This window comes from Seriola aureovittata, chromosome 4, assembly GCF_021018895.1.
Source record: "Seriola aureovittata isolate HTS-2021-v1 ecotype China chromosome 4, ASM2101889v1, whole genome shotgun sequence".
Lineage (NCBI taxonomy): Eukaryota > Metazoa > Chordata > Actinopteri > Carangiformes > Carangidae > Seriola > Seriola aureovittata.
In genome coordinates, this window is record NC_079367.1 from 2,727,976 (window position 1) to 2,755,133 (window position 27,158).

The window sequence follows — 27,158 nt, forward strand, 5'->3', positions numbered from 1 at the left end:
CACCCGGTGGGTGTGCTGCAGCTCTGGGGAGTGCCAGCGCCATGTCAAAAGAAAGGAGAGAGAGGGTGAGAAAAAGGAGAGGGGAAGGGAAAGGTGCTGGTGAAATGTTAATGTCTTGTCCTGTTCAATAGCCATATCTTTGGTCAGGGGACGGCAGCCCCCCCCCACCCTCTCCCTGCCACTCTGTGATGCAAGAATACATGAAGCGGTGGGAGGCGCTGCATGCGGATCAGAGTCAACCTTGTCCCTTGTTTTTCTGGAGTGTGCATATCCACACACCCTCCCACACACAGACAACATAAACATTTCATGTTTGGTTAGTAGCCATGCATGAGGAATTCCCCCACCCTGTTGGTGTGTCTTGTTTATATTGCCTTCTTGTTGGAGTTCATTGTGCAGGTCGAGCATCCTCTCGCTCCTCCTCGCCTCCTAACCTGACCTCTTTCTCTTTTACACATAACTTGCAGTCTACCTGAAGGCGAGTCATAAGTTTCTGAGACGCTGGCTAAGTCCTCTCACACGAGGAGGGGGCTGCTGAGGGATCTGCGAGGTTATTGTGTGTCTGGTCTGGAGTGGAGGTCACCCAAAGTTACAGGAAGGAATCGTGAGGAAGAACAGTGTGTGTGTGTGTGTGTGTGTGTGGTGGGGGGGTGTGTGGTGGGGGGGTGTCGGGGTCTGTGTCTGGCAGATGACAGATCTGTGAAGTCTTTCCTCGTGCCCCCAAGGCAGAAGAAGTGGTGGTATGGTGGTCACATCTTCAGAACACTTACAGTCTTTATCCCACTCTCTTTCCCCCATCCTGGGGGGCTCAGCCTGCTGATTACTACACAGGAGGCTATTCAGCAGCTGAACCCCCCCACACCACCCCCACCCCCTCCCTACACACACACAAACACAGACACAACCGCCCTCCACCCTTTACCGATCTTCCCTTTTATTCTGGGACGATCTGAAAACATATTTCACTCATGCAAACGTGACGGGGGGGGGGGGGGGGGGGGGGGGGGGCGCTCGAGCATGTTTTTGACGCGGTCAGCTCGACACCTCCTCGCACAACAGTATCACACGGTCTTTTAACCCTCCGCCCCCCCAGCCTCGCCCACCTCCCGACCAAAAGAACGCCTGGATAGTACACTGAAACCACACACACACACACACACACACACACACACTCTTTGCACTGGGCCCTGACAGGCCAGCCAAACACAAGCCTCCCTTAACACTTCAATCAAATTCTCCACCCCTGCAACGACCCCCCCCCCCCCACTTAAGACAGACATGGAACTGGTGAATCATGGACAGTACAATGTGTGTTTTCAATCCCTGACCCTCCCCGTCCTCTCGAGCCCACACGCCTGCCTGACTTTTAGACTTTTAACTCTTGGACAGTTGTTGTGTGTGTGTGTGTGTGTGTGTGTGTGTGTGTGTGTTGTTGTGGGTTGGAGGGCTGGAGGGAGGGAGGCAGACTGGGGCAGGAATGAGGGGTAACAGAAAAAGGGCAGGCAACAAAACTCAATTGTTCTCAGAGTGGTGGTAATTGCATTTGATTAAAATAATGACAGGGTGTCGGGAAAGAATAGAGGGTCCCTTGGTGGGAGTGTTGAGGGTCGGACACAGAAACTGAGGAGGGGCTGAGAGAGAGAGAGAGAGAGAGAGAGAGAGAGAGAGAGAGAGAGAGAGAGAGAGAGAGAGAGAGAGAGAGAGAGAGAGAGCACTGTGTGGTTCATATAAAGCTGAACGTGTGACACTCACCTGTATCACCATGAGACCAGGACGTGAGGACAGCAGCACATGGAAAAGAAAAGAGAGAGAAATCACATGATCAGTTCAAGAGTCAACTATAAATACAAGATGAAAATAAACAAATAAAAAAAGCAGAAAGAGGAAAAGAAAGTCGAGCAATAACTAATCAGATAGAATCATAACAGTAATCTATAACACAACTTTGATCTTAAACTTGAGCTAATTTAAACCACATTATAAACTGTCTGTGAATCTTTTAACAGATTGTCACATTTTATAAAACTTTTAAATTAATATTTTAAACTATCACTAAGTTGGAATCACTTCCTGTAAACACACCGGCCCTTAAATCACTGCACTGACTTCCTGTGTGTCGAAAGACAAAAAACACATCTCTGATCTACTTGTACAGAAAGAGAGAGATAGAAACTGTTTGTGCAAATTTTCATTTTGAAAGAGTAACAGCCAATGGAAAAAGTCCAACGCTCGGCTGGAGGACCAACAAAGGTGTAACTTGATCACTCAGTCAGTCAGAGACATTCGCTGAGGTCCAGCCAAAACATACTACCGTTACATAAACAACTCCTGTGTACAGTCAGGGTTCTGACACCTCTCTGGTTAAGGTCTGGTTAGGTTTTGATGACTAAACGTACTGGGTTAAGGTCGGGTCGTGGCTGTGGTTGAGGTGCCGGCGTAAGAAAAACATCGCAGTCACGGTTAGAGGAAACTAACAATGACAACCGGGTGTTAACAGCATCCTCCCATGTCAGAGTCACACGCTATATTATTGACCCATGATCAGTCCCATTCTGTGACGTTACACCACGTCAGAGGACAGCAAACACTCTCAAGAAGAAGAAGCAGTAGCACAGACTTTTACTCCTGTAGTGGAGACCTAATAATATCACTCTCTCCCTGTGTCACAATCCAAACTGTTCTGAGGCAGCGTATTCAAACACAGGGCAGAATGAGGCTCCACACTTAGCGGGCCCGTCCTGTGCCGTGACCCGCGGCGGCCCGCGGCGCCGTCAAACAGCCTCTGCTTTTGATGCACGCTGAAGCCACAGAGAATGAAAAGGGGGATAGAGGCTTTTTACAAGTGGTCCGACAACAGTGTCCGTGCTCTCTGTGAAAGAAGCGCTCAGGGTCGGAACACGGGGAAGAGAAAGAGAAAGTGTGTGTGTGTGTGTGTGTGTGTGTGTGTGTGTGTGTGTGTGAGAGAGAGTTTTATGTTAGGGCGATGGAGAATATGATAGCCGGTAGGGATGTCAGGAGCCTCTGAAAGGAGGATGTCTAAGCTGGGCTCAGACTCTCATCTCCTCACACGGCCGCGCCCTTTCCCAGCATCCCTCTCTTTGTTTATCCCTTACACCTTAACAGGAAGTTCACCCTGGCCCTGGAGCAACCCCCCCCCCCCCCCTCCTCCTCCCCCATCCCCTCCCTCCCCAACACTGCCAGAGCTCTGGTTCACACACAAGGAGCGGGAGTGAGTGTGTCGTGCATTAAGGGTGACAGAGATATCAATAAGATACCCAGTGGTGAGAGAGACTAACTGGTTAACTGGTTATTCATCTTTACTGGTTGTAAGTGGATTCGACACGGATACTGTAATTATGTTCATTCTTGTTCTTTGGTTTTGTGATCCACCTTGGATTTGACCGTCCAAAATATGTTTTAAAAATCCCACATTTACTGACCGAAGCGTTTGACATGGAGACTCTGACATCAACCTGCGGATCCGTTGGACCAGTCTGCACAGATAACTAAAAGAACATTTCACTTTGACCCGTTTAGCTTTTATAAGCAGCATATAAACATGTAATTATGCTTCTTATTATAATCGTAAATTGTTTTGACTGATTCCATGAATATATTTTTGCACCTGGAGCGTGTGCGTGTTCACATGTGTGTGAACCCCCCCCACCCCATCTGACTCCGCCTCTGAAGCCCAGTGTGGGAGAGCTGAAAGTTCAAGGTCCTCCTCACTGTGCGATGGTCCTGCATCACCCTCAGTGTCCAAATATTTACTGTCCAGCAAGTCCAGGCTGGAGAGTCCAGAGGAAAGCTGTTGTCTATCTATTCACACTTGGCTAAGATCACTCGCATTGTGCAATGTGACGGATTACAAGCATTACGAGGCATGACGAACTAGAATTACCGCCTGGCGGCTCGATGCCGTCGCCAGCCAATCAAGTGGCAGGAAATATGTCTCCCCTTCCCGAGTTGAATAATGGCGTGGAATAGTGTTTCTGCAGAACATCATGATGTCACAGTGAAGTTGACCTTTGACCTTTGAGATATAAAATGTCATCACTTTATCATTTTATCCTGTCAGACATTTGTTTTGATTTGTGTCATAATTAGCTCGCGAATTCTTGATTTATGGCCAAAAACGTGTTTTGAGAGGTCACCTTGACCTTTGACCTTTAACCCGCCAAATTCAAATCAGTTCACCCTCGAATGAGACGGACAAGCTGAGAACATGAAACCTCTGGACACAGCTGTCGTCGGCGTGGAGACACAATTACTTATGAAAAATATTTAGAATGAATGAAACCTGCAAATAAAGCATGATGTAATAAATATTTAAAAAACAAACAAACTGTTATGACTGTTGTAATTCTACAGCGAACAGATTGTGTAGCTGAGATCTTTGTGCGTCGTGTGACACGTTTGTATATTTGAATTTTCTCGGCTTTAAGACTGTTTCCATCTTCCTCAGCCCCAACGTCTCACACTGCACATGTGTCATTATTTTGACGTGTCGCAGACTTTACGAAGGATGAGTGTTCACAACAGACGGTAAAAATAACCGCTAGTTGTTGGTTCATGTTGACTCACGCTGTCCGTCCGATGGAAACATAAAGCCGTGGTAAAAATCTACGTGCGATTTAGCAGCTGGATCTACAGGCTGGATCCGGGACAAACAGCTGGTTCGGTAAGTGTGATGTAAAAACTTCATGATCAGAGCATTTATTATTATCTGTCTGAAAAAGTCACAGTCACAATATTTTATTTCATTATGAGCCATCCTTCCGTCCAATGAAAACATTTTCATTTGAAATGCTCGACCTGTTTTATGTCTCACACGTTGGCCAGATATCAGCCATTAACAGACACGTATACCATAACTCAGATTACATTATTATTGTGTATTTTTCAACATGTCCGCCGGGGCTCTGTCATATTCAGCCGAGGTATTTTGGTCCAAAGAAAAGCTTCGGTGTAACTACAGATGTTTTCAGGAGCAGTTAATCTATGAAACGACATTTTTTATTATTTGTCAAATGTTGAAAAATATTAGCTCCTCGGGCCGTGGGGAAGCGTCCTATTCTTCCTGCTCTGCTCGCAGTGAATCACCGCAGCTCTGAGAATAAAAAAATAAAATAAAAAAGGTCCTGTGAGTGTGTGAAGGCCGGGACGAGCCGCCTCTTGAGGGAGAGACAGAGTGGAGGACAGTGTTTGGAAGCTTCTGGAGTGTTTTCCTGGCTGGAGCTCCGGCCAGACTCCTCTGTGTCCTTCAGAGTGAAAACAAAAACATTTGGAGTGTACAGCTCACAGCTAGAGCACATCTCTTATTTGTTATCACTTATGCTCCAAGCCCGGTTTACATTCTCCTGAGTGTGTCCACTGGCGTGTTCATCCGGAAATGTGTCCCCTTCGCCCCCTCCTGATTTAGATTTGGAGAGCAATAAAACTTGCTGAGCTGTTGCCTTGGACAAATAAACTGACCGAAGTGTTGATGTAGAGATGTCCGAAAAAAAAAAAAAGTTTGGAAGAGAGAGAGAGAGAGAGAGAGAGAGAGAGAGAGAGAGAAGAGAGAGAGAGAGAGAGAGAGAGAGAGAGAGAGAGAGGGAGGGAGGGAGGGAGGGAGGGAACGATAGGTGCTGGTCTCCTGCTCCTTCCTGTGAAAGTTTCCGGCGAGGCAGTAAACATGGCAGCGTCTGTCTCCTGTGGGAGCTGAGGGAAATGTGTTTGTGTGAGAGCACGCTGTCAAGTGGATCTGTGTGTTTATGGATGTTTGTGTGTCTGTGTGTGGCGATGTACCGCTTGTTGGTGCAAGCATACTTCTGGTCTGGGTATGTGTGTGTGTGTGTGTGTGTGTGTGTGTGTGTGTGTGTGTGTGGGGAGGTCAACAGTTCCTCTCCTCTCAGTGAGGGAGTTGTGCTGGAGCCAAGTGCCCAGCTGCTCATAGGTGTCTGTTTACAGGCTGATTCACAGAGCAAACAGGGAAGACACACAAACACACACACACACACACACACACACACACACACACACACACACACACACACACACACACACACACACACACACACACACACACACACGCATGCCTTGCATCACTCGGCAAGAATTCTCACACAACATATAAGCTTTGTCTTAACAGCTTGTGAAGTCATTTCATTTGCTGTGTCTGAGTGTCGGCTCTTGGAACATTAAGTATTTAACAACACGCTGGTTAATTATCTCACCTGAAACAATGACGCAGTTACAGTGATTTCAGGATTCACCTGCCTCACCAAACAAACACATGGTTGTTCAGTTACTCAGCGCGAATGACTTTTCCATCCGACAAAAACACATCAGCTTTAATTAAATAAAAACTAAGAACCACCTCCTCGTGCTCGTATCCCTCCTTAAGGTTACATCCCTGTTTTATCGAGTCATAACAATTATTAAACATTTCTCTGAAGTGTTGTCATAAACTCTGTGTGCTAACAAGTGTTTTCTCAGGTCACCGTGACCTTGACATTTGACCTTTAGCCACCAAAATCTAAATCCTTTCATCCTTAAGTCCATGTGGACATCAAGGCGTCACTGAGATATCGTTTCCACGAGGACAAGACGGACAACCTGAAAACTATAAACGACCAACACGACGGAGTAAAATAAAAATATAATTAAAAATGAAATACGTCATTATTCGATCGATAAAGACGCATCGACACACATGCAGCCTGTAAATATCACATCTGGTCCAGGTGGTTTTAACTGCTTCATGTACAGTTCATATACAGGAAGTCCAGTCCTCTGGTTCATGAGGTCACGAGACGAATCTCAGGGTCATGAGATTATTAATGGATGAGGACAGAAGAAAAAAAAAAAAAACACAAAAAACACAAAGTCCTGATTCATAAATGTGGATTACATTTTTTGTACTTTTGTGAAATATTGGATAATTTGAACAGTTATTGAAATGAAACCATGTGAGAAGCTGCTAACAGCTCTGAACCATGACAACAGGCTCAGTCAGAGGTCACAAGACAAAACACAGTTTTCACAGTTTCAAATCCTCGGCTGAAGAAGAGCAAGGGACCGTGAAGTGAAGTACAAGTACCTCCTTCAACCAGTTACAATAACATCCTGTGTGTGGTAAAATATACTTTCATTTTCCTCATTTTCTCGATGCTTAAACTGTATTTTTTTATATCTTATACCTCTGTTCTTCTACTGAGCTGGACTAATTTAACTTTAATTGTTTGTTATCTATCCATCTATAAATGTAAGTTTATTAAGTATTTACATTATAATGTTTCTGCCACATTAAGACACTTTTAAATAGAAAACTAGACTCAGTTTTATTAATTAAAATGTGACTTTAATTGACTTTTTCTTGTGTGTGATCTAATCAGCATGTGCAGTACAGACAAGTCTCCGCCGACACTGATGGTGAGAGTGAACGACTTTCTGATCAAATCAATATCATTTACTTCTCATACGATGATATCAACAGGAAATGAGCTGCTGAAAACTGGTTTAATGTGAGCTGTCAGCACAGGTGAGCGGTACCAGGACACACACACACACACACACACATATATATATATATATATGACATAACATTTAAAGCAGTGATGATGACGAAACTGCTCGGTAACAAAGTTAGAGCAGATAATCAGCTGTGAGTGAGACGCTCCTCTTCACATGAGCAGGAATTACCGTTTCCTTTTTTCCCCTTTTTGGTTTTTGGCTTAATATAATTTCCGGGAGGAACGTGGGCGTGATCCCAAGTGAGCAGTTAAACATTAATTAGAGTTGTGTCTTGTTGAGCGGGCGCTCTCTGCCAACACCAAACCTCATGATTCGCATCTAGATTTTCAATTAGAGTGTTGGGTCTTAAATGATGATTTGTGTTGTGCGGAGCGGCAGCCGACACGTGAACCGGCCTTCAGACTGAAAAATGATCAACTACAGTATGTCGGCAATATAGACAGGCTGCACCCCCGCTCAGCAAACACTGTTAGTGCAATTTAATTTTGCACTGCCATGAAATCGCTTCATGGCGCTTGTGACATTTAACGTTTTAATGTAATAAAAATCCACTGATATGTGTAACAGTATCTGACGTGACGCTCGCGGCGTGATGTCGTAGACTCCAACGCTTCAGATTAGATTCACATTCAGTTGCTGTTGAATCGGCGTCTTTCAAATGGAAGTTTTGAACTGTTGTTAACTTATAAGGTAATGCAACATGTGATAATGCAAACTCAAACGACCTGAGACGGCACCCAGGTGTATCAGACCTGTGTCGTCATGGTTACAACATGTGGTTAAGGTCATTAGGTTAGGGGCCCGTGAGACATTTTGTTTTCAGTTTGTCCGTGTCTCGTGGACACGATGTCTCAGAGACGCCTCGACGGCGCAAACATTCACCTGGACTCAAGGATGAACTGATTAGATTTTGGTGAAAGGTCAAAGGTCAAGGTCACGGTGAGCTCACAGATCTCGAGATATAGAGAGGCGGTAATTCTAGTTACTTACAGGAGGACAGTGTCAGATATTGATAAATATTTGAAACAGGCCTCAAAAGCTTTAATGATAATATGGATTATTTGATTAAACTGCTGATTAATTGTTCAATAAAAGAAAAATAATAAAATATAATGTATTATTTATGCGCGTCTTTTAAATGCCTTCTATTGATGTCTTATTGATTTTATGCTTTCTATGTAATCACTTATTGTACTTTAATTATTTACTATTCCATTTATTATTTTATTATTATTCCATCTCATTTTACATGAATGTTTTTAATGTCTTTAATTTTACATGAATGTTTTTTACATGTTTATGTCTTTAATGTGAAGCTCTCGGTGCAGATCGTTTCTCTGTTGTAAAACTGCTTGTGTTACATTTCTTGTATGAAAGGTGCTTTACAAATAAAGTTTATTATTGTTATTATTATCATTATTATTATTATTATGATGATGATGATGTGAAAACTTCAGGTAGGATATTTGTGATAAAAAATCTTCTTCATATGTGTTACTTCTGTTCAGAAGGTCACTGTGTTGCAGAGAGGGTTGTGTCATCCATGGTGGCGGCGGCAGCCATCTTGGGGGGTGTAAGTGAGCAGCACGCCGGGTGTTGGATGGCGGTGGAAGTGAGCGCGGGGCTGGGGGGCTGCGCTGCGGCTAATTCAACACGGTTGAGGGCTAATGAACTGGCAGGGCCGCCTGGCTCCTCTCATTAAAGGTGAGACCCCGTCACTCTTACATATGTTAATAGGTGATGGGATTGGAGGAGCGCGGGCTGAGGGGAGACCTGGAGGGCTAGAGTTACACCTGTGTGTGTGTGTGTGTGTGTGTGTGTGTTGTGACATACAGCTGGGGTTTAGTGGAGGCTGCTTGGAGGTAATATGAAGTGAAGTCCAAATTGCAAAACAGATTTATTTTCTCTCTCTCTCAGTTTTAGTAGAAAACAGAAGGTGTGTGTGTGTGTGTGTGTGTGTGTGTGTGTGGTGTGTGTGTGTGTGTGTGTGTGTGTTGAACAGCTGGAAATGCCTCAGTATATTTCTGGAACCAAACAGTGACTCTTGTGTTTTTAACAAAGTCCTGAATGACTTTGTTGTTCTTATTTATTTTTTTCATACACACATGTGACATGACTGAGGCGTCTCCGACACACACACACACGCGCACACACACACACACACACACACACACACACACACTCCTGACCTTTGACCTGTCACCCCCGTCTCAGACAAGCCTCCATTACCTCACAATTACATCCTACAAATGTTTTTCCCCAGGACATGAACGTGTGTGTGTGTGTGTGTGTGTGCATGTGTGTGTGTGTGTGTGTGTGTCAGTGTGACTCGCATGTGTACAGATGACTGCAGGTCACAGGAACAATATTAAGTTTGTATAATGACGATGGAGCCTTCTCACCTTTTCTCCTTCTTTATTTCCTGCTAAGTTTCCTTCTCTGCTTCTCTCTTTGTTTTTGCGTTGCATCCTCCGTTCCTTTCTTTCCTTCTTCCTTCCTTTCATTGTTTCTTTCTCCATCGTTCTCTTTATTCTCTTTCACCTTTCCCTTCCTTTCTCTCCCACTTTCCTCCTTCTCTTCGTCACTCCTAGTTTAAAACCTTTTGTAATTTCTGCCTGATGAGTTTAGAGCGTCTCCTTTCAGATCGCTTCTAAAAACACATTTTTCTTTCAAAAAACTTTTGAATAATCTTTTTTTAAATATTTCACATAAAAAATTTTTATCACTTGACACACTAATCAGCTCCCAGACAAATAAAAAGCTCCTCAAACCTTCTGATCACAGTCATAGCTTTTCAATTTCACAACAACAAACAGTCACGATGGGAATAAAAGACAGAGGCACAAACATGGTAGAAGTTAAAGTTTTAGGCAATAAAAAGGGGAATATATGAGCTGCAGTGAGACGCTCTGACGGGGGATCCCAAGATGTTTTGCACAGATAGAGTCAGGAGGTTTAGAGCTTTCAAACAAGGTTGTATTTGTGAAGAGAGAGTCCAGCACAGACCAGCACACACCTGAAGTCGGGCTACCAAGGCCGCCAGGTGGGACAGGCAGTGTGTGTTAAAAGGATTAACTTTAAATTCCAAGACGACAAAATCTGTTTTAATCCATATATTTAAGATGTGTGTACACAGTGTTTCTGAACCTAATAGCCTCGTAGTGTGTGTGTGTGTGTGTGTGTGTGTGTGTGTGTGTGTGTGATGGGTTGCAGCAGAGAGACAACATCACCCCAGGACACTGATCTGCTCTAAACCCCAGAGGTCATGAGTTGTGACCTTTAGGGAGCAGTCAGCGGCGAGTCCACAGGGCTGCAGGTAGGCTAGGATTACTGCCCTCTCCACACACACACACACACACACACACACACACACACACACACACACACACACACACACACACAATGGTACGACGAGTGATATGTCAGAGAGCGGCAGCACGTGCACACACACACATGGATGGCTTGAGGGGAAATGAAGTGGTCGCCTCTCGATGACCTCGAACAAAAGGACCATTGAAAATAACAAGACAGGCTCTCACAGTGGCAGCTCAAGAAAAAGTTTCCCTTTGTCACTGAAGGCAACTTCTCACCGCCGCGCCATTCAAAACGCCAGATCCTCCGCGCCGCCGTGCCAAACTGGTCTTTACGAGGGCTGAAGAGACGGCTACTGGATCCCGGTATCGGAAAACTGACATCCGAGTTTGGCACCCTAACCTACAATCTGTCTCGACGCCGCGAATCGCAAAACAGTGAAGAGTGCGAAAGAATACGACGCTTTAAAATGAATATGGTTTCCTCTCAAACGTCTGTGCAGATGATTTTTACATCAGTAAAACTACCCGCTGGTTATTCTTGGGTTTTTACGTGGTCTTATAAAAGTCTGAAACCCGCCGCTCGCGCGCTTACATAGGAAGTGTCGGGGGTTTGGCCTCAGCTCAACGCGCCGCCGCAATGTTTATCATTTCAATATCGGTCAAACAGTCACGACACGGAAGACAAACAGCTGAGACACGTGTGGGTCTGATCACTGTCACGGGATGATGGAGCCCCCCCCCCCCATAAGATCTGCATTAAGATCTCCGTCCTGGTCTCAGCACTTTCCCTCTTCAACGACACCGTCGAGTTAAATCAAAGATGCAATTTGAACTTTTTCAGCAGTGAAAGGTAAAGCAGCTGTAACACGATACTCTCAACAGGCTGCTCTTGGCTCCAGTACGAGCGGCGTGCGAGCCTCTGTGCCCGGCCGATGATATAGACGGAGAGGCTCATCAATTCTTATTTAAGGCCATTTCATTTCATATGACACCCTCTTATTACAATAAATGGACTGGTCGCAGCCGTTTTGCAACAGATGTTGAGTTGGTGTGTAATTTCCCAGAGGCTCAATTTAAGATAATGGTATATTGTAAGAAGCTGAAAGAAACGTAACCTTTCTGCCTCGGTCGGGGACGTTTACGAGCCAGAAACATGGACGATATCAGAAAAGTCAAAAGTGGTGGATAGAAAACAAACAGCAGGGACAGGACAGGGGGTGAAGGAGCTCACGCAAATATCAATAAACACTCCTCTTCCGTCTCGGAAGCTTCCTGCTTTATTTGATTAGGCTGAAGACGGAGGGAGGGTTGGGGGTGAAAAACAGAGCAGTCATGCTCTTTTGCTTTTCTTCCTCCTTTCCCTTCCTCCGCAATCTTCAGCCTCCCCTTAATGGGAATGGGAAGTTTGGGAAGTGGAGGGGAGAGCGGGGAGGGGTAGGGTGGGCTGCAGCTAGCCTCAGCCTAACCTCCCCCATCTGGACTGGGGAGGGGGCGACTTGCCAGCCTCCAGGCTACTCCCAACCCTTCCCAGCTGTTGGCTGTTCAGGGGCAGAGGGTTTCTTCCCCCCCCCCCCTCCCTAAATGTGTGTTTTTGGTGGGCTTGAGAAAGCATTTTTTCATAAACAATTGCCATATCCTCCACCAGCTGCTGACCCCACGGCTCCTGTCCCTGAGCAGAGCTGGGGAAGCGGGCGGAGGGGAATGGTTTTCATTTAGGACACTCTGCTTTGCAGGGGAGACTTGCTAACGGGGGCTTGGCCCCACTGCTGTTAGCACGATAGCTATAATGCAGAAGCTGGATAGGTCACTGTCTGGGAGCAAGAGATGTGAGCTGATAGCAGCCACAGTGACAGCTTGGCTGCTATCAGCAGCTTGTGTGCTGAGGATGGAGCTGGAGGCTGGAAAGGCTCAAGTAGCTGCAGCAGCTCCGTGTCAGAGGCCTGAGCTGCTGCTCTGCTGTTTCACTCAAGCATTAATCCACTTTCAGCCACTTGAGGGAAAAACGGAACAAGCTGAAAACTATTTTATTCACGTTTCTGCCGTATGAAAGTGTTATAATCAAAGTGTTAAAAAAATATTTTTACATCCAGCAGACATAAGAAACATTAATCATGATGAATGTGAGTCCAGTGTCGGCTCGACTTTGAGCTAAATCTAAAGAAAAGTAAATAAGAGCCGCATCGCTCCAGCTGGACACATGTTCAGGTGTAAAGTCAACGCTAATTATTACATTGGAACTAATTAGCTTCATGGTGAACATGCCATTTACTTCAGCTGCACCATCACTGCTTCTGGTTTACAATAACTGAACTTCATCCAAACCTCTACAAGACTTTGTTCTGTCCGGTTCATCACAGGTAAAATAAACAGGAAGTAACGACAGAGATGAAGATGTCCATCTCACAGCATCTCATTACTGAATCATTCCACCACTTCTCCGGTGCTTTACTGTATTTTACTAAAGTGAAAATAAGTAGGAACAAAAACAAATCTTAATGTCAATGATTCACCTAAAATATCAGGAGTTTCTGTCACAAGTAACTGAGTTGTGCAAACGGTAATTACCTACAGCAAGTAAATGCAGCATAAATAATAGTGACTGTACAGTGCAACACGTCACACACACGTCACACACACGTCACACACACAGCCGCTCCTGTGGAACCAGAGAGCAGAGACGGACGACAACACAACACAACCTCCACAGTCTGTGATTCAGTCAGTGTCTACGCAGGATGCATTCAGGCGCAGCTCTGAGTGTAGGTCACCCGTGTTTTGACAGCGCTCAGAGCTAACACACAGTCCGTGCAGCTGTGTGAGTGTAGTATGTAAGACAATACATTTTAAAGGGTTAAAGAATGAGTGAAATATGAGTCATTCACTAAACACTGTGTAGCTCATACAGCTGTTTTTCACTCTTATCGGCCGCTCAATAAATGCCACATTCAAACACACTCATCCATACACACTCACACACTGACGGAGCAGCCGGGGATCGAACCGCCGACCCTCTGACTGGGGGACACTTCCTGTGCTAAACGTTCACAAGCTAAAGCTAACTGTGTGTGTCCGCTGACTGGTGCTGGGCAGGAAACGGACGGATGAAAGATTAGTGAAGGAATAAGCTCCACCTTTAACTGGAAGTTGAATAACCCCCCCCCCCCCCCACGTCCTCAAACAGCCGTCCCTCGGCAAGCGTTGGTGAAAAATGGATTGGATTGTTGTTTAGTGAAGGCGGGTACAGGTGCCAATGCAGTATGTATATCATCTGATGGCATGTTTGTGCTGATGCACTATGCATGAGGCGGCCGGGCCTCATGCAACATTCAGCAGGCCGGGGAGGCCGTAGGTGAGGCCAGCACAGCCTGCAGCCAAAGACGCCTGCACCTCCGAGTGTGTGTGTGTGTGCGTGTGAGAGCTCAAACCGAGCTTTGTCACAGCTGGCCGGTGGATCGACACATTTAGAAACACAACTGGGAGGACGCTCACGCAACTGCGAGTCAGAGTCATACGCATTGTTACACACACAAACACTTACCTTGGCACAGTGGGGCTGCATCGCATACAAAAGCTATTTTCTACTTGCACCATAAAAACACAAAAACACACTCACAAACACGCACACACTGTGGCCGGGCAGACGCTTCATGCTCGGGCCTCACATCTGAACTTTCACCTCAAGTGTCCAGCACTCACACGCCCTCACACACATCCACACTCTTTGTACTGGTCTGTCTTGGAATCGCATGGTAATACTTCATTATGGCAGCACTGTAATTTGGGGGGAATGAGCACTTCAAACGAACGGCAACCCACACAAACACACACAGACGGGGGTTACTGTAAATGTGTGCAACGCAGAGTTCTGCTGGGACCGGTATCAGTTTTTTTTCTGGATTCCCAGAACAGTCCAAAATACACGCGGACAGTAATCAGAGGCGCGCTGCGAGGTTATAATTGTTGGAGCTGATTACAAAGTGGAGAGTAATGGTTCAGATGGGGGAGAGCAGCGCCATGCCAACTTGTGAGATGTGAACTCGGGGACACGGGGGTGTCCGCAGGGTTCAGGGTTTCAGGCCTCCCGGTGACTGAAGCCGCACCGCAAACCGTGACACCCGGTGGCTCCTGGTGTCGGTCAGAGTTCACCGGCTGAACCTCCCACAGCCGGGTGGTCTCCGCTGCCAGAAATGATGCTCAGTGTTTTGATGTTGCAATAAGAATTTTTACTTGCTGTGTTGTTTTATGAGTGAAACATAAAATAAAAAACAGAAAAAACGTTTGCTCAGTGCAGCAAATGAGAAGCACATGAAAAATTACACTGTAAAATCACGGACACGGCGGCCAACTGTTTACATCTGTACATTAACAGTTAGCTTTACAACCAAATGCTACAATACACGTGACTAATATCTCCCTGTGTGTAAATCTGTAAATAGATCCCCACTATTCATATCTATTTTACTATATTTATTAAAGTTATTAAATGTTTTCTTTGAAGTGTTGATCCATAAGAACCAAAAACCATCTCAGTGCAGTTTTACATCTCCTCTCTCAGGCTTCTCTCTGGAGCTCTAGTGACAACAGGTCAATGAGCCAATCAGAAGAGAGGAGGCTCTGAGCCTCAGATTTCAGGTAAAAACACTCAGAGAAACCAAATCCTTCAAGGTTTGGATGGTGGGTCCAGGTGGGCGGGGCTTGGTGACTGCTTTGTTGTGACATCACAAAGTTCCAGAAGTCCTGATGGCTGGTTTTAAGGCTCAGTTTCTGAATACAGGCTGTGTGCATTTCTCTGTGGACTGAGGCTTTGATACTTTCACAGTATTAATATAGAAGCTAGAGCTGATCATAATCACACTACACATGGACACAGACCTTTACACTGGAGGAGCTTTAATTCTCTATATTTAATGTATATTAGTGGGGTAAAATGACGTCTTGCATCTTCAGCTGAGTCTTGAACACATCCATCACTGGATACAAGCCCAGCAGTCAGACTGTAGACGGGAGCATCGACAGAGCTAATGAACTGATGGTGTTTACACAGAGCTGGTCTGAGGTCCTCTTTCATTTTAACCTCTTCCTGTGCTCGTGAATTCATATAAAAAATACAATTTTATCCATGAGATCATTTCAGTGGTGCAGGACTCAGAGACAAAGATCGTGGTTCCTTCTTACTCCAGACAATCCAGCCCGACCTCCTACCTGAGGGTTTCATCCACTACAACAAGGTGAGAGACTTCTGCCTTCACACCTGAGAGAGGACAATCTTCTCTTTCAGCACGCCACACATGACGGTCATATATCAAAGTTTACAGATGTAGAAACTCCTCATGCTGCATCATCAACTTTCACACACATGTGGAGTGACACTTAAACGAGACACAACACCAACAAATAAGAGCATCAGAAAGAGAAGAAGAATTTGTACTATGTGAATATATAATTCAAAATTCTAAATATGCTGTATGAAATAGATGGAAAATTAAACTCCATTGGGTTTGTATGAGTGTGTGTACATCCCACATCCAGTTATTTATTTAGTTTAAACAAAGACCCCAAAGACCCCCTTCAAACACTCCTTCATCCAAACGCATCAATAATACACGACACACAACAAATGCCATCCTGACTCTCATTATGTGGACGCCGTCACACAGACACACGAGTGTGTCCCTCGTCCTCACACACAACACACACACACACAACACACACACAATACACACACACACACAACACACACGTACTGAGCTGGGACTGGGCGGAGCTGATGTGTGCAGCTGTGTGTGAGTCCAGACACGTAGAAAACCTCCAGCTTCAGGTAAAACAGGCCGTTTAATGTTTGATGGGAACTTTCACTGGAAACAACACAGATGGCACAGAGCACATTTACAAATGAAGTTTGGTTTTATACATATTACACAAAAGAACAACTTTAACTGGATATAAGAGACGAGATAAATGTGTCTGTTACTGAAAACCGTCAAACCTCAGACGTGCAGTTGTTTTATTTCACACATATGTACAACAGGAGACTCTAGAGTTTGACTTTGTGCTCCTGGGCTCCGTGCTAAAGGTTTAGCATTAATGCTATGCTAAGTGATTAGCAGGCTCCACGCTAACACTTATGCTGCGTTCCATTAACTGGGACATATTGTTGTTGTTCTCGTTAACAAAACACCGGTTCTTAACAAATAAAGAATAAGACAGAAGTGTGAATAAACAGTCTATTACTACGTCTGCCGGTGCACAGAGCGGCCATCTTGGAACGTTCCAGTTTAAACGTGTGTGTCTGGGAACTCGCACCGTTACATACACACTGAGAGGAAATCACTTCTGACAACGTAAAATACCCAAGTTAGATTTTCCCAGTAACCATTGATCAGTTCATCAGGACCAGTTCTTTGTTTTATTTATCTGTTTCTTTTTTTCTTAAACTTTTGTATTTTGTAAAAATAAAAAGGCTGAGGTTGGAAACAGTGAGTAACTTGTGTAAAGCTGCTGATTGGTGATAAATCTCTACACATCCTCATTTGATGCATTCATAATATAAATCATTGATTAGTTCAAGTTGCGATAGAAAAAAAAACAAAACTACATGAACCTAGAAAAATAAAAAGATATTCAACAGTAATAAACTCTGAATGACGCAGTGCGTTGTGTGGAATGGGAACGTCTGTAAGATGTTTCTAAATCACCTGACACTGACACTGATCCGTTAACACCGTCGTCATTTGATTGATCTGAATCTGAAATAAGAACCATGACACGACGGACGGCGGCGGCGTGGCTCCATGTGATTCACGAGCTCGTGCTGGACGGAGGTTACTCCGCTGCTGCTGGAGCGTCACAGGTTTTAGTGGATGTCAGAATGAAGCGGCGGATGGTGATGGATGATTTACATATTTACATTCTTCTCACTGAGCTTGTGCATTTCCTTAAAAATGGCACTTTATGTATTTTAATACAAACTATTTGGAGCGAGCGGCTAAGGAAGCTTGCCTGCACTTCCTCCCTCAGTGCCCCCCCCCCCCCCCATCCTGAGCTGGATGTATAATCAGAGCTGGACTCTTTGCCTGAAGGGCAAACGCTGCTCGCTGTGTGTGTTTGTGTGAGTCGCTCCGTAGAACAACTGCAGCGCCATACACTCGCAGCTGAGCCACTCGCAGCTTCCCTTTCTGGAGTAAACAGGAGGTGGGGGGGGGGGGGGGGGGGGGGGGGCCCTCTGGGATTAACAATACATTTTACTGCACCAATGACTGATGTAGAAATGTTTTCGTATGAATGTGGGTGTTTTAATTTGAAGCACAAGCTGTTGAACTAAAGACGCATCATCATGCTCTTACCTGGACAGGTTCAACGCCCCGTCGCTCGCCCTCCCCAGGACTCACTCACATAATATTATAACAAACAGAGAAACACGTCGGCGCCGACAGCTCCTCCCACAAGCAGGTAAATACTTGGTTTGTTGGACCAAACATTGGAACGGGCAACACGGCTCCTAAAGTTTAACGTCACTGTGAGTCATGTGATTGGTTAGTTGACTGGTCAGTACTGTAGATTTAACGAGTCGGTTTCACGTATTAGTGGAGATGTGAAGTTAATAACAGCCTGAATCAAACAGCTCCTTTTGGAAGAGTCTCTTTTAAAACTTCATTATGTTTGGCTCGTCATCACGTTCAGTTTCATCAAACCTCAACTTTAGGTCTTTAAGTCTTTAAGTTTTTAGGTTTTTAGGTCTTTCGGTCTTTAAGTCTTTCGGTCTTTAAGTCTTTCGGTCTTTAAGTCTTTCGGTCTTTAGGTCTTTAAGTCTTTCGGTCTTTAAGTCTTTCAGTCTTTAGGTCTTTAAGTCTTTAGGTCTTTCAGTCTTTCGGTCTTTAAGTCTTTCGGTCTTTAGGTCTTTCGGTCTTTAGGTCTGCCAAACAAACCAAGGAAGTAGAAGCTGTGTCTTTACGGAGGCCAAACGTACTCAGAGACATTTTAATTTTAATAGATCATTTACAACATCACCAAGTATCAGGAGTGAAACTCAACTTGGTCTCTGTGCTGATTTATTCACTGTCACATTTCTCTCTGTGACGTTTCTGATGGTTCAAAAGATCAAAAAAGAACGGCATCAAATCACTAGTTTCACTTCAAACTAACATGTCAGTTGCCATGGTCACATGGTTGTTAGGTGTCCTATTGATTGGCAGCTGAAGGTCAAGAAGGCGGGACTTATCTAATATGAGTCTGTCAGAAGGAGATAACAAAAGGAGGAAGAAAACAAGAGTTTCTGTCCGTGTTCATAAATATATCATATCGTATAAATAGTATATACAGCTGCATTGTTTAGTGTTGATTCATATTCCTCCAGATGTTCCTGTGCTGTGACACAGCGACACTGCTGCTGGAGACTCTCTCTAACTTGAACCAGCAGCAGTGAGAGTCCGAACAGAACCACACGACAGTTTAATAAAGCTGGAGTCACTACCAGAGGACACTGCTCGGAACAGCAGGATATTTTGTCTGTGAGCGTTTTACTGATGTTGGCCGACGTTCGCCTGAAGCATCGAACACGGTTTGGTTTTAATTGACGTGAACGAAGCCGTGCAGCTGGAAGACTGACGGGGCGACGATGAATCACCAGGACACGTTTAACGATACGACCTCCTGTCAACAGCTGATGATGCTGCTCGGGAGATTAACTCAGCTGATGTGTTGCTTTACTTTATTGAACTGAGTCTCTGAAAAACTCTGGACATTATTGTTATTTCAGGAAATATACCTGCAACTCCATGAAGCTTTCTGTCATAAGGAGGAAATGTCGTTCATTTATGTTTTTGGCAAGTTGCTAATTTATTGATACTGAATTTATCAGTAAATTGTTCACAGATATTTTTGTTTTCCACCAAAATTTTCCAGTAAAAAATCCAGTAGTAGTGGCCACACGATACGACCTAAACATAATATTGTGATATTTTTATATATCGCGATATACAGTATATCTCTATATTTATAAATCTCCTCTAAAGAACTTCAAAAATGTGTGATTTAACACCAGTGTGATGAATTTATTAAAACGTTCTTGTTTACTTTTTATTCATCACAGGTTTTTCTATCGGAACAAGTTTAAATTTGTGAAAAGAGAGAAAACACAACCAAGTACAGTTTGACAAACTCACTTTGGCGCTTCACTTCCCTCTGCTCCAGATACAAGAACACACACACCTCACCTACGTCACACACACACACACACACACACACACACACACACACTCACACACACACACACACACGGCTTGGATGGGCGAGGGAGTGTGTTGTCGGGGAGAGAGCGAGGGCAGCGAAACGACAAAGTGAATTCTAATGGCCGGTTCTGTTCAGACTGTCTCGGCTCCTGGTTCAGGTTTGAGAAACATCCTGGTTTAATACGGAGAAAGTTCACAGTGACTTCAGACACAACCTGGTTATTAATATATATACAACCATCTTTCCACTGACCTTAACCCGGTGACTTATTCACCTCCCTGTGACTCCGCTGCCGTTAATTAACGTGTTGCTTCATTAACTCAAAAAGACAGTGATTACGTTTCCTATATAAAGTCTTTGATGTTGCAGTTTAGTTGTATATAAACATAATTTCTGTGCTATTCAGTATTTACATTGAGATTAATTGTTGATTATAAACGTTTTTCCTTTTAGAGTTATTACTTATTATTAACAAATGGACTTGGGCTCTGTATGACTTCTGGTTCTGAAGCCATACCTCGACAGAGATGAACAGACAGACAAACAGAAAGACAGACAAGTAGAGAGCCGGCCATCTTCCTCTCTTCCTCCTTCTCCTCCTCCTCCTCCTCCTCCCGCCTGTCTTCTTCTCTCTCTCACACCAATGATAAAACAATGACTGGGTAGTGAGGGAGAGAGGGAGGGGGGTGAACGGATGGAAGGATGGATGGATGGATGAAGGAGGGGGGGGTGAAAATGAAAGGCGTGCTTGCGAGGAAAAAACAAAGCAAAAGAGAAACAAAAAAAGTCAATTGAAATGGTTCATTTGCAGCGAGGAGCTTCTGTTTTTAGGAAAAACCTGCAAGAGACAAACAGGAAATAAAAAGAAAAAATGTTGGGTTTTAAATCTCTGCTGGTGAAAGTCAAAGTGTGTGTCCTGCTGTTAGCACACTGCACTTGTGTTTGGACAGCATGCACATCCATGGTAGGACTGAGTGAGTGAGTGAGTGAGTGAGTGAGTGAGTGAGTGAGTGAGTGAGTGAGTGAGTGAGTGAGACATGCAGCTCATCAAAGATGCTGTGACTCCCTGCTGGATCAGGTACAGAGACACTGACAACTCATTAACAATAGAGATTAAAATATATACAGGAATTTACCAAGAAGGAAGAGTCAAACAAAAGAAGCTGTCATGATGCATTATGGGAAATACAGCATCCAGTGTTTCTGGAGTTTGGGAATAAAACAACTGGTAGTTTGTGCCGCTGCTGAACGTTTTATAAAAGTCTACAGAAACATTTACGCCCTCACTCGACACTCCATCGTCACGACATGGAAATCCATAATAACAAACACAGGAAAGCGATGTGGAAACAACCGGGACTAAAAGTTTGAGACGCTGTCGTCACACAAACGCCAGAAGAATAAGGAAACTGGCTGTGAAGCTGTCACAAGACGCAGACGAATCATTTGCAAAACAACAAAAACAAAAAATGTAATTAATAAAAAAATAAACTAAAATTTAAACATATTTAAAAACATTATTGAGCCTTGGACAAAAATCTCTAAAATGTTTGCGGCCTCCGTCGGACGTGGGCCGCAAACATTTTAGAGATTTTTGAGGGAACGGTTCTTCTTGGAACGTACTTGAGTTTTACAGACTTTTCATTGTAAGATCGAGCGGAGGACGTTCTACTAGTCATGTTGTTCTCCCTCTTTAAATACAGGAAATTCAGCTCCTTTCCCTTTCTCATTACCCTCTAAATATTCTGGTAATCACGTCTGAATATTGGTTGTAAAAATCACAATTTAGTGACTGAAGAGCTGAAAAAACTGAAGCGGTTGTCAAGAGAAAGAAAAAGAGAAGAAATAAAATGAGAGAGTAGAGCTCCAGTTCTTAACCGCAGCAGCTTCGAGGCGACTGGAACATTAAAGTCGTATTAAATAAATTGTGGAAAATAATATTTTCGAGCCTCGCAGGTGCTCAGACGTCGAATAACAACGATCCTGTGATTTCTGCCGGTCGCACATGAAGCCATGGAGTTAAACCTTCAGCTGGCTGCAATATCACTTTTTAAATTCATCTAAACAAAACGATCCTCTGCTCTCCAGCCTCAGAGCAGAAGCCAAAACCTGCTGTCCAACACCGAGACTTCAGCACCGCTCCGTCCTCAGGAAGCTTTAAACTGTCGTATTAAACTACTGCACAGCAACAGGAGCATCTCTGGTTGGCGTGAAGCTGCGTGGACGTGATGCAGCAAGGTGACCAGAAACATGACTAATGGTGAATGGGATCTGGCAGAACCGCCGGCGGCTGGAAGGCAGCGGTGCCGACTGGGAAAACACAACCCTCTCATTTAGTCTGATGGAACTGTAAAGTAGCTAACACACGCAGGAGCAATTGTGGCCGTGTGTGTGTCGGTACGTGTGCTTCATTAGTGTGCATCTTGGCGTTGTGCGTCTCTTGTGTGTGAGTGTAATGGGTACCGTGTGCTTGCCGAGGTCTTGTTTGCCCATCTTAAGTCAATTAAAAGGAAATAAGGCGGCTCTGACCGGCCCGTGAACCAGCTCCCTCAGCTGAGAGCATGTCTGCACACAAACACACACACACACACATACACACACACACACACACACACACACACACTCACTCACTCACTCACTCACACAGGCTAACGCAGGGAGGCTGATAATGCTCCACAACTGGCAATCGACCCTGTGCCCTGCTGTGTGAGAAACAATGGCTCTGAGGCTCTCTGAGTGTGTGTGTGTGTGTGTGTGTGTGTGTGTGTGTGTGTTTGTGTGTGTGTGTTTAGTATGGCATGTCTGACAAGGCTTCAGAGGGAAACTGTTAAAGACAACATCAGACACACACATGCACACATTCCCTTTGTTTCTGCAGAGGAGAGCCAAAGAATACATTTGTGTCCTACACCGACTTACACACACACACACACACACACACACACACACACACACACACACACACACACACACACACACACGTATATATTCTGACCTTAATAATAATAAAATGGCAGCCTAGGCGTGGACGACACCGTCATGAAGCTGAGGCCTGTCATCTCTCTGAGCTTCCACAGCCGTGAAAACACATTACTATAACTTTAACATTAAAATTGATTATATATTATTTCCACTTCACTAATATTCTTCCAATAACTGATCCAATATTTGACGGATTTCGAAAGTCTTCTTACCAGGTCACCATGACGACGTTTGGCAGGTAGAGTTTCAGGTGTGGCCTGGTTACGAGTTAACAGTTAAAATAACAACAGATTGCTGAGGAATGTCTGGGTTCAGTTCCAATAAATGATTCTGTTTTGGATCTGGTTCAAGTCTCTGGTCACTCCTTCAGAGCAGGAACGTAGGAAACGTTCAGGTACATCTGCAGGAAGAAGCAGCACTCTGTGACATCACCCAGCGTGCAGGTGGGTGAGCAGTGAGTTAACTGTCCAAACATTTCATATCAATTCTTTATCATTATAAATCTGACTCGATGTGACGGGGGGGAAATCTGCTGAACCACCTGTTGATACGATTCAACACATACACCAGCTTCATCTTCCTACATTTAATTTGGAGCGTCCACAACCAGAGAGAAAACGTTAGGAGTTTAAGGAAAAGTTAATGAAAGGAATAGAAACATCCAGACGATCCGTCGCTCTCCTGTTTTAAAGTTTGCTAAAGTTGAACCGATTATAAAAACATGACAAAACAATTAAATCCAATTGGAATTCCACAGGTGCGCCAAAATATTCCCCAACCCACATGTTCATCTGTGAGGAAGGGAAAAAAAGAAGTGATTTGAACAAATGTTCCGTGATAACACAAACAGCGTCTATACCCACAATGCCTCATGGGACGCTGACTAAACAAGAGCACAACACAGAGCGGTGGAGTCAAGCGTCGGTCTGTCAGTCACTCAGTCACTCAGTGCTCCTCTGTTACTGCAACTAAACCAATTACAGCGAATCCTGTTTCCTGGTAAACACGAATTAAGGAAACGAAGAACGGTCGTTTTTGTGTTCAAATGAGTTTCAAAGTTTAAGTTTTTTTCTACGGAGGCTCACTGCTGGAAAAAATAAAAGAAGTTTTTATTTTGTAACTTTAAGAGCTGTAAGTATGACTATATCAATTTTTACTTAAATCTCATAATTTAGATTTTCTATCAGTATTTTGATTTAGAAAGTCTTAATTTTGACTCAGTCAAAAATTTGAAAGTCTAAGTGAAAAATGTTAAAGTAATATTTCCTAATTTTGACTCAGTTTGTATCTCGTGATTTTGAAGTGAAGCCAGAATCTCTAACCTTTCTAAATGTTCAGATATATGTTTTTTCTTTTTCTGGTTAAAGGTCCATAATATGAATATAATATGTCCATGTGTAGTGTGATTATAGATCAGCTCTAGCTTCTATATTAATACTGTGAAAGTATCAAAGCCTCAGTCCACAGAGAAATGCACACAGCCTGTATTCAGAAACTGAGCCTTAAAACCAGCCGTCAGGACTTCTGGAACTTTGTGATGTCACAACAAAGCAGTCACCAAGCCCCGCCCACCTGGACCCACCATCCAAACCTTGCAGGATTTGGTTTCTCTGAGTGTTTTTACCTGAAATCTTCTATATTTTTATTGGATCACTCAGAAAACAGTCAGCCAATCAGAGGAGAGGCTCAGAGCCTCCTCTCTTCTGATTGGCTCACAGACCTGTTGTTACTAGAGCTCCAGAGAGAAGCCTGAGAGAGGAGATGTAAAACTACACTGAGATGGTTTTTATATCTTCTGATGGATCAACACTTCAAATAAAACACAGAAGAAGAAAATATGAAGCTTTAAAAACAAATCTTAGTGACAGATAGATTGATAGATTTGAACCTTCCTGAATTCCTAATTAAAGGGACGGTCAAGTCAACGTGTTCGGGCATCACATGCCCTGTGCTCCGGCTGTGAGCAGCATGATAAGAACCACGTCCTAATGCATCTGTGACAATCCCAGAGCTGGTTTTACAGAGGTGAGGGACCACGTAATCCTCTATCCACGAACCCTGCTCATAACAGACCAGCTACATTTAATCCACAAAACAGAAGAGCAGGGGTTAAGTCTCCATCACCTGCCACGCCAATGTTCTCCCTCTTACTTGCGTCCACGTTCTGTCCCTTTGTGAGCGTCATTATTAATACCGCTATTGTAAAAATCGCTGGATTAAAATCTGGACAAGCAGTCTGCATTAGGCTGGAGGAAATGAATCACTACCGCCGCCGAGGCAGAAAATAAAACACCAGTAATTTATTAAACAGATGTAAAGTAAAATAAGAGGGCCTGAAAAACGACTCCCAGTGAGTGAGTCAAACGTGCAGCAAATCCTCAGGGGAAATATTCTACTGCGAATTATCTTTATGTCATCATCATTCAGACTTCAGTTTGCAGTGAAGCAAAAAGGTGTCCAGATTATTTTATTCATGTTTTACAAATAAACAATCACATTTTGGAAAGAAAATCTCCTCCAAACCTTAATTTGCTTCATGAATGCATCTTTTCCTTCTGCACTGAGTCGTAAACAACCAGAGACACAATGAACCAGTATTTCTTCAAATACAAATCAGGGATTATTCCAAGTTTCCAGACAAAGTTTCCCCTTGACTTCCATCCTGGCGCTGTGTGAAACAACAGGCCTGCGGTTGCTCAAGGATCTACAGAACATAGAGGACGGTCAGTGTTTCATCCCTGACGTGAAGAGGGCTGCAGAGAAAAGAGATGGATCATGCAGCCGGTCCATTAGATAAAGACTCAGCGTCCACACACTGTGGGAAAACACACACCGTGGAGTCATTCAATCAGTCTATATGAATAAATAATGAAAGGAAAGCAAGGAACGGCGTTGGTGCATTTCATACCGTCCGTCCCACACGACGCACATTAGAGCTCAGACACTGAATTCTACACCGGGAAGAATGGTGCTGCCTCCACACTGATGTCTGTCAGAGAGCGCCGTGTCTCTGTCGTCTCAACGCACTGAGATAACCTCCACACGCTCTCTGCTCAGAGGCGCCGCGTGCAGGACACACAAGTTAGGTGAAGAAGAAATAAGGACTGAAGCTGTGTCGTAAGTCAGGAGGACGCCGTCGACGAAGGTGTGGCGAAGGCCGAACCGACATGACACCTGGTCTGGTCTAAGGAGGTTTTTTTTCGCTGTGCATCACCTGCTTGCGCCCGCCCCTTACTGCTGCTGCGTCGCCTAGCAACCTCGACGACACGTAACTTTTACTTTTCACAAAAACAGTTTTAAGGCCCTTTGCTTTAACTGTCGTACTCTGAGCTGCTGAACTGAGCTGAAGAAAAATCCTCGGGCTCTCTGTCGCTGTTGCTATGAATCTTGGGATACGTTGGACCACGAGGGATCCACCTGTTGGAACTTTTCGCATTTCTTGGCCGCACTTGAAGGAACCTTCGAAATGGGATAGTGCAGGAGAGGAGTTCAGATCCTGCCTCCTTTCACAAAGATTGTTTATCAAAAAGTTGTTGGGGGGGGGGGGGGGGGGGGGGGTCGTCGATGACAACACAGGGGCAGACCAGGAAGACTTCAACAAACTCCATCTCCACTCTCAGCAGACAGCTCCTCCCAGTACAGAGATGTGACGGAGGACTGATGATAGAACTCAGGAGGCGGGAGGAGGAGGAGGAGGAGGAGGAGGAGGAGGAGGAGGAGGAGGAGGAGGAGGAAGAGGAGGAGAGAGATGGGTGTTTGGAACTCCACTTGATGAGTTGCATATGCAACGTTGGCACGTCAGTATCCGTACGGCCATGTGCACGAGCCCCTGTCCGTTCGGTTTGCTCTCCTGCATTCCTGCATGCCACGGCACCCCAGGACATGGCCATATGCCACTGGCTTGGCCCGCTGATCAACACGGCTCCGGCCTCGCATGACAGCTCACGACGCACACACTCATACACAATGCTTCCGACAGATGGGTGAAAAGGTGGGCCACGTCATGTGTGAAGTGAACAGAGGGCAGGGGGGTGTTAGCAATTATGGTGAAACAGACTGCAAAGAGAGACAGACGTGTGTGTGTGTGTGTGTGTGTGTGCAACAAAAACGTGCACA

At 44.5% G+C, this 27,158-nt stretch overlaps 1 protein-coding gene across 3 annotated transcripts in view; it reads right to left on the reverse strand.

The window, feature by feature from the left end:
• bcas3 (BCAS3 microtubule associated cell migration factor) overlaps nt 1-27,158 on the reverse strand; it is a 336,132-nt gene that overhangs the window by 142,117 nt on the left and 166,857 nt on the right. Inside the window, exon 24 of one of the 3 annotated variants that reach the window (XM_056373999.1) lies at nt 16,646-20,898. The exons of the other annotated variants lie outside the window; for them this stretch is intronic. Within the exon in view, the coding sequence (XP_056229974.1) occupies nt 20,888-20,898 (11 nt within the window). The 3' untranslated portion in view covers nt 16,646-20,887. Of the gene's footprint in view, nt 1-16,645; nt 20,899-27,158 lie in introns of those variants that run through there. 3 annotated transcript variants of the gene reach the window in all.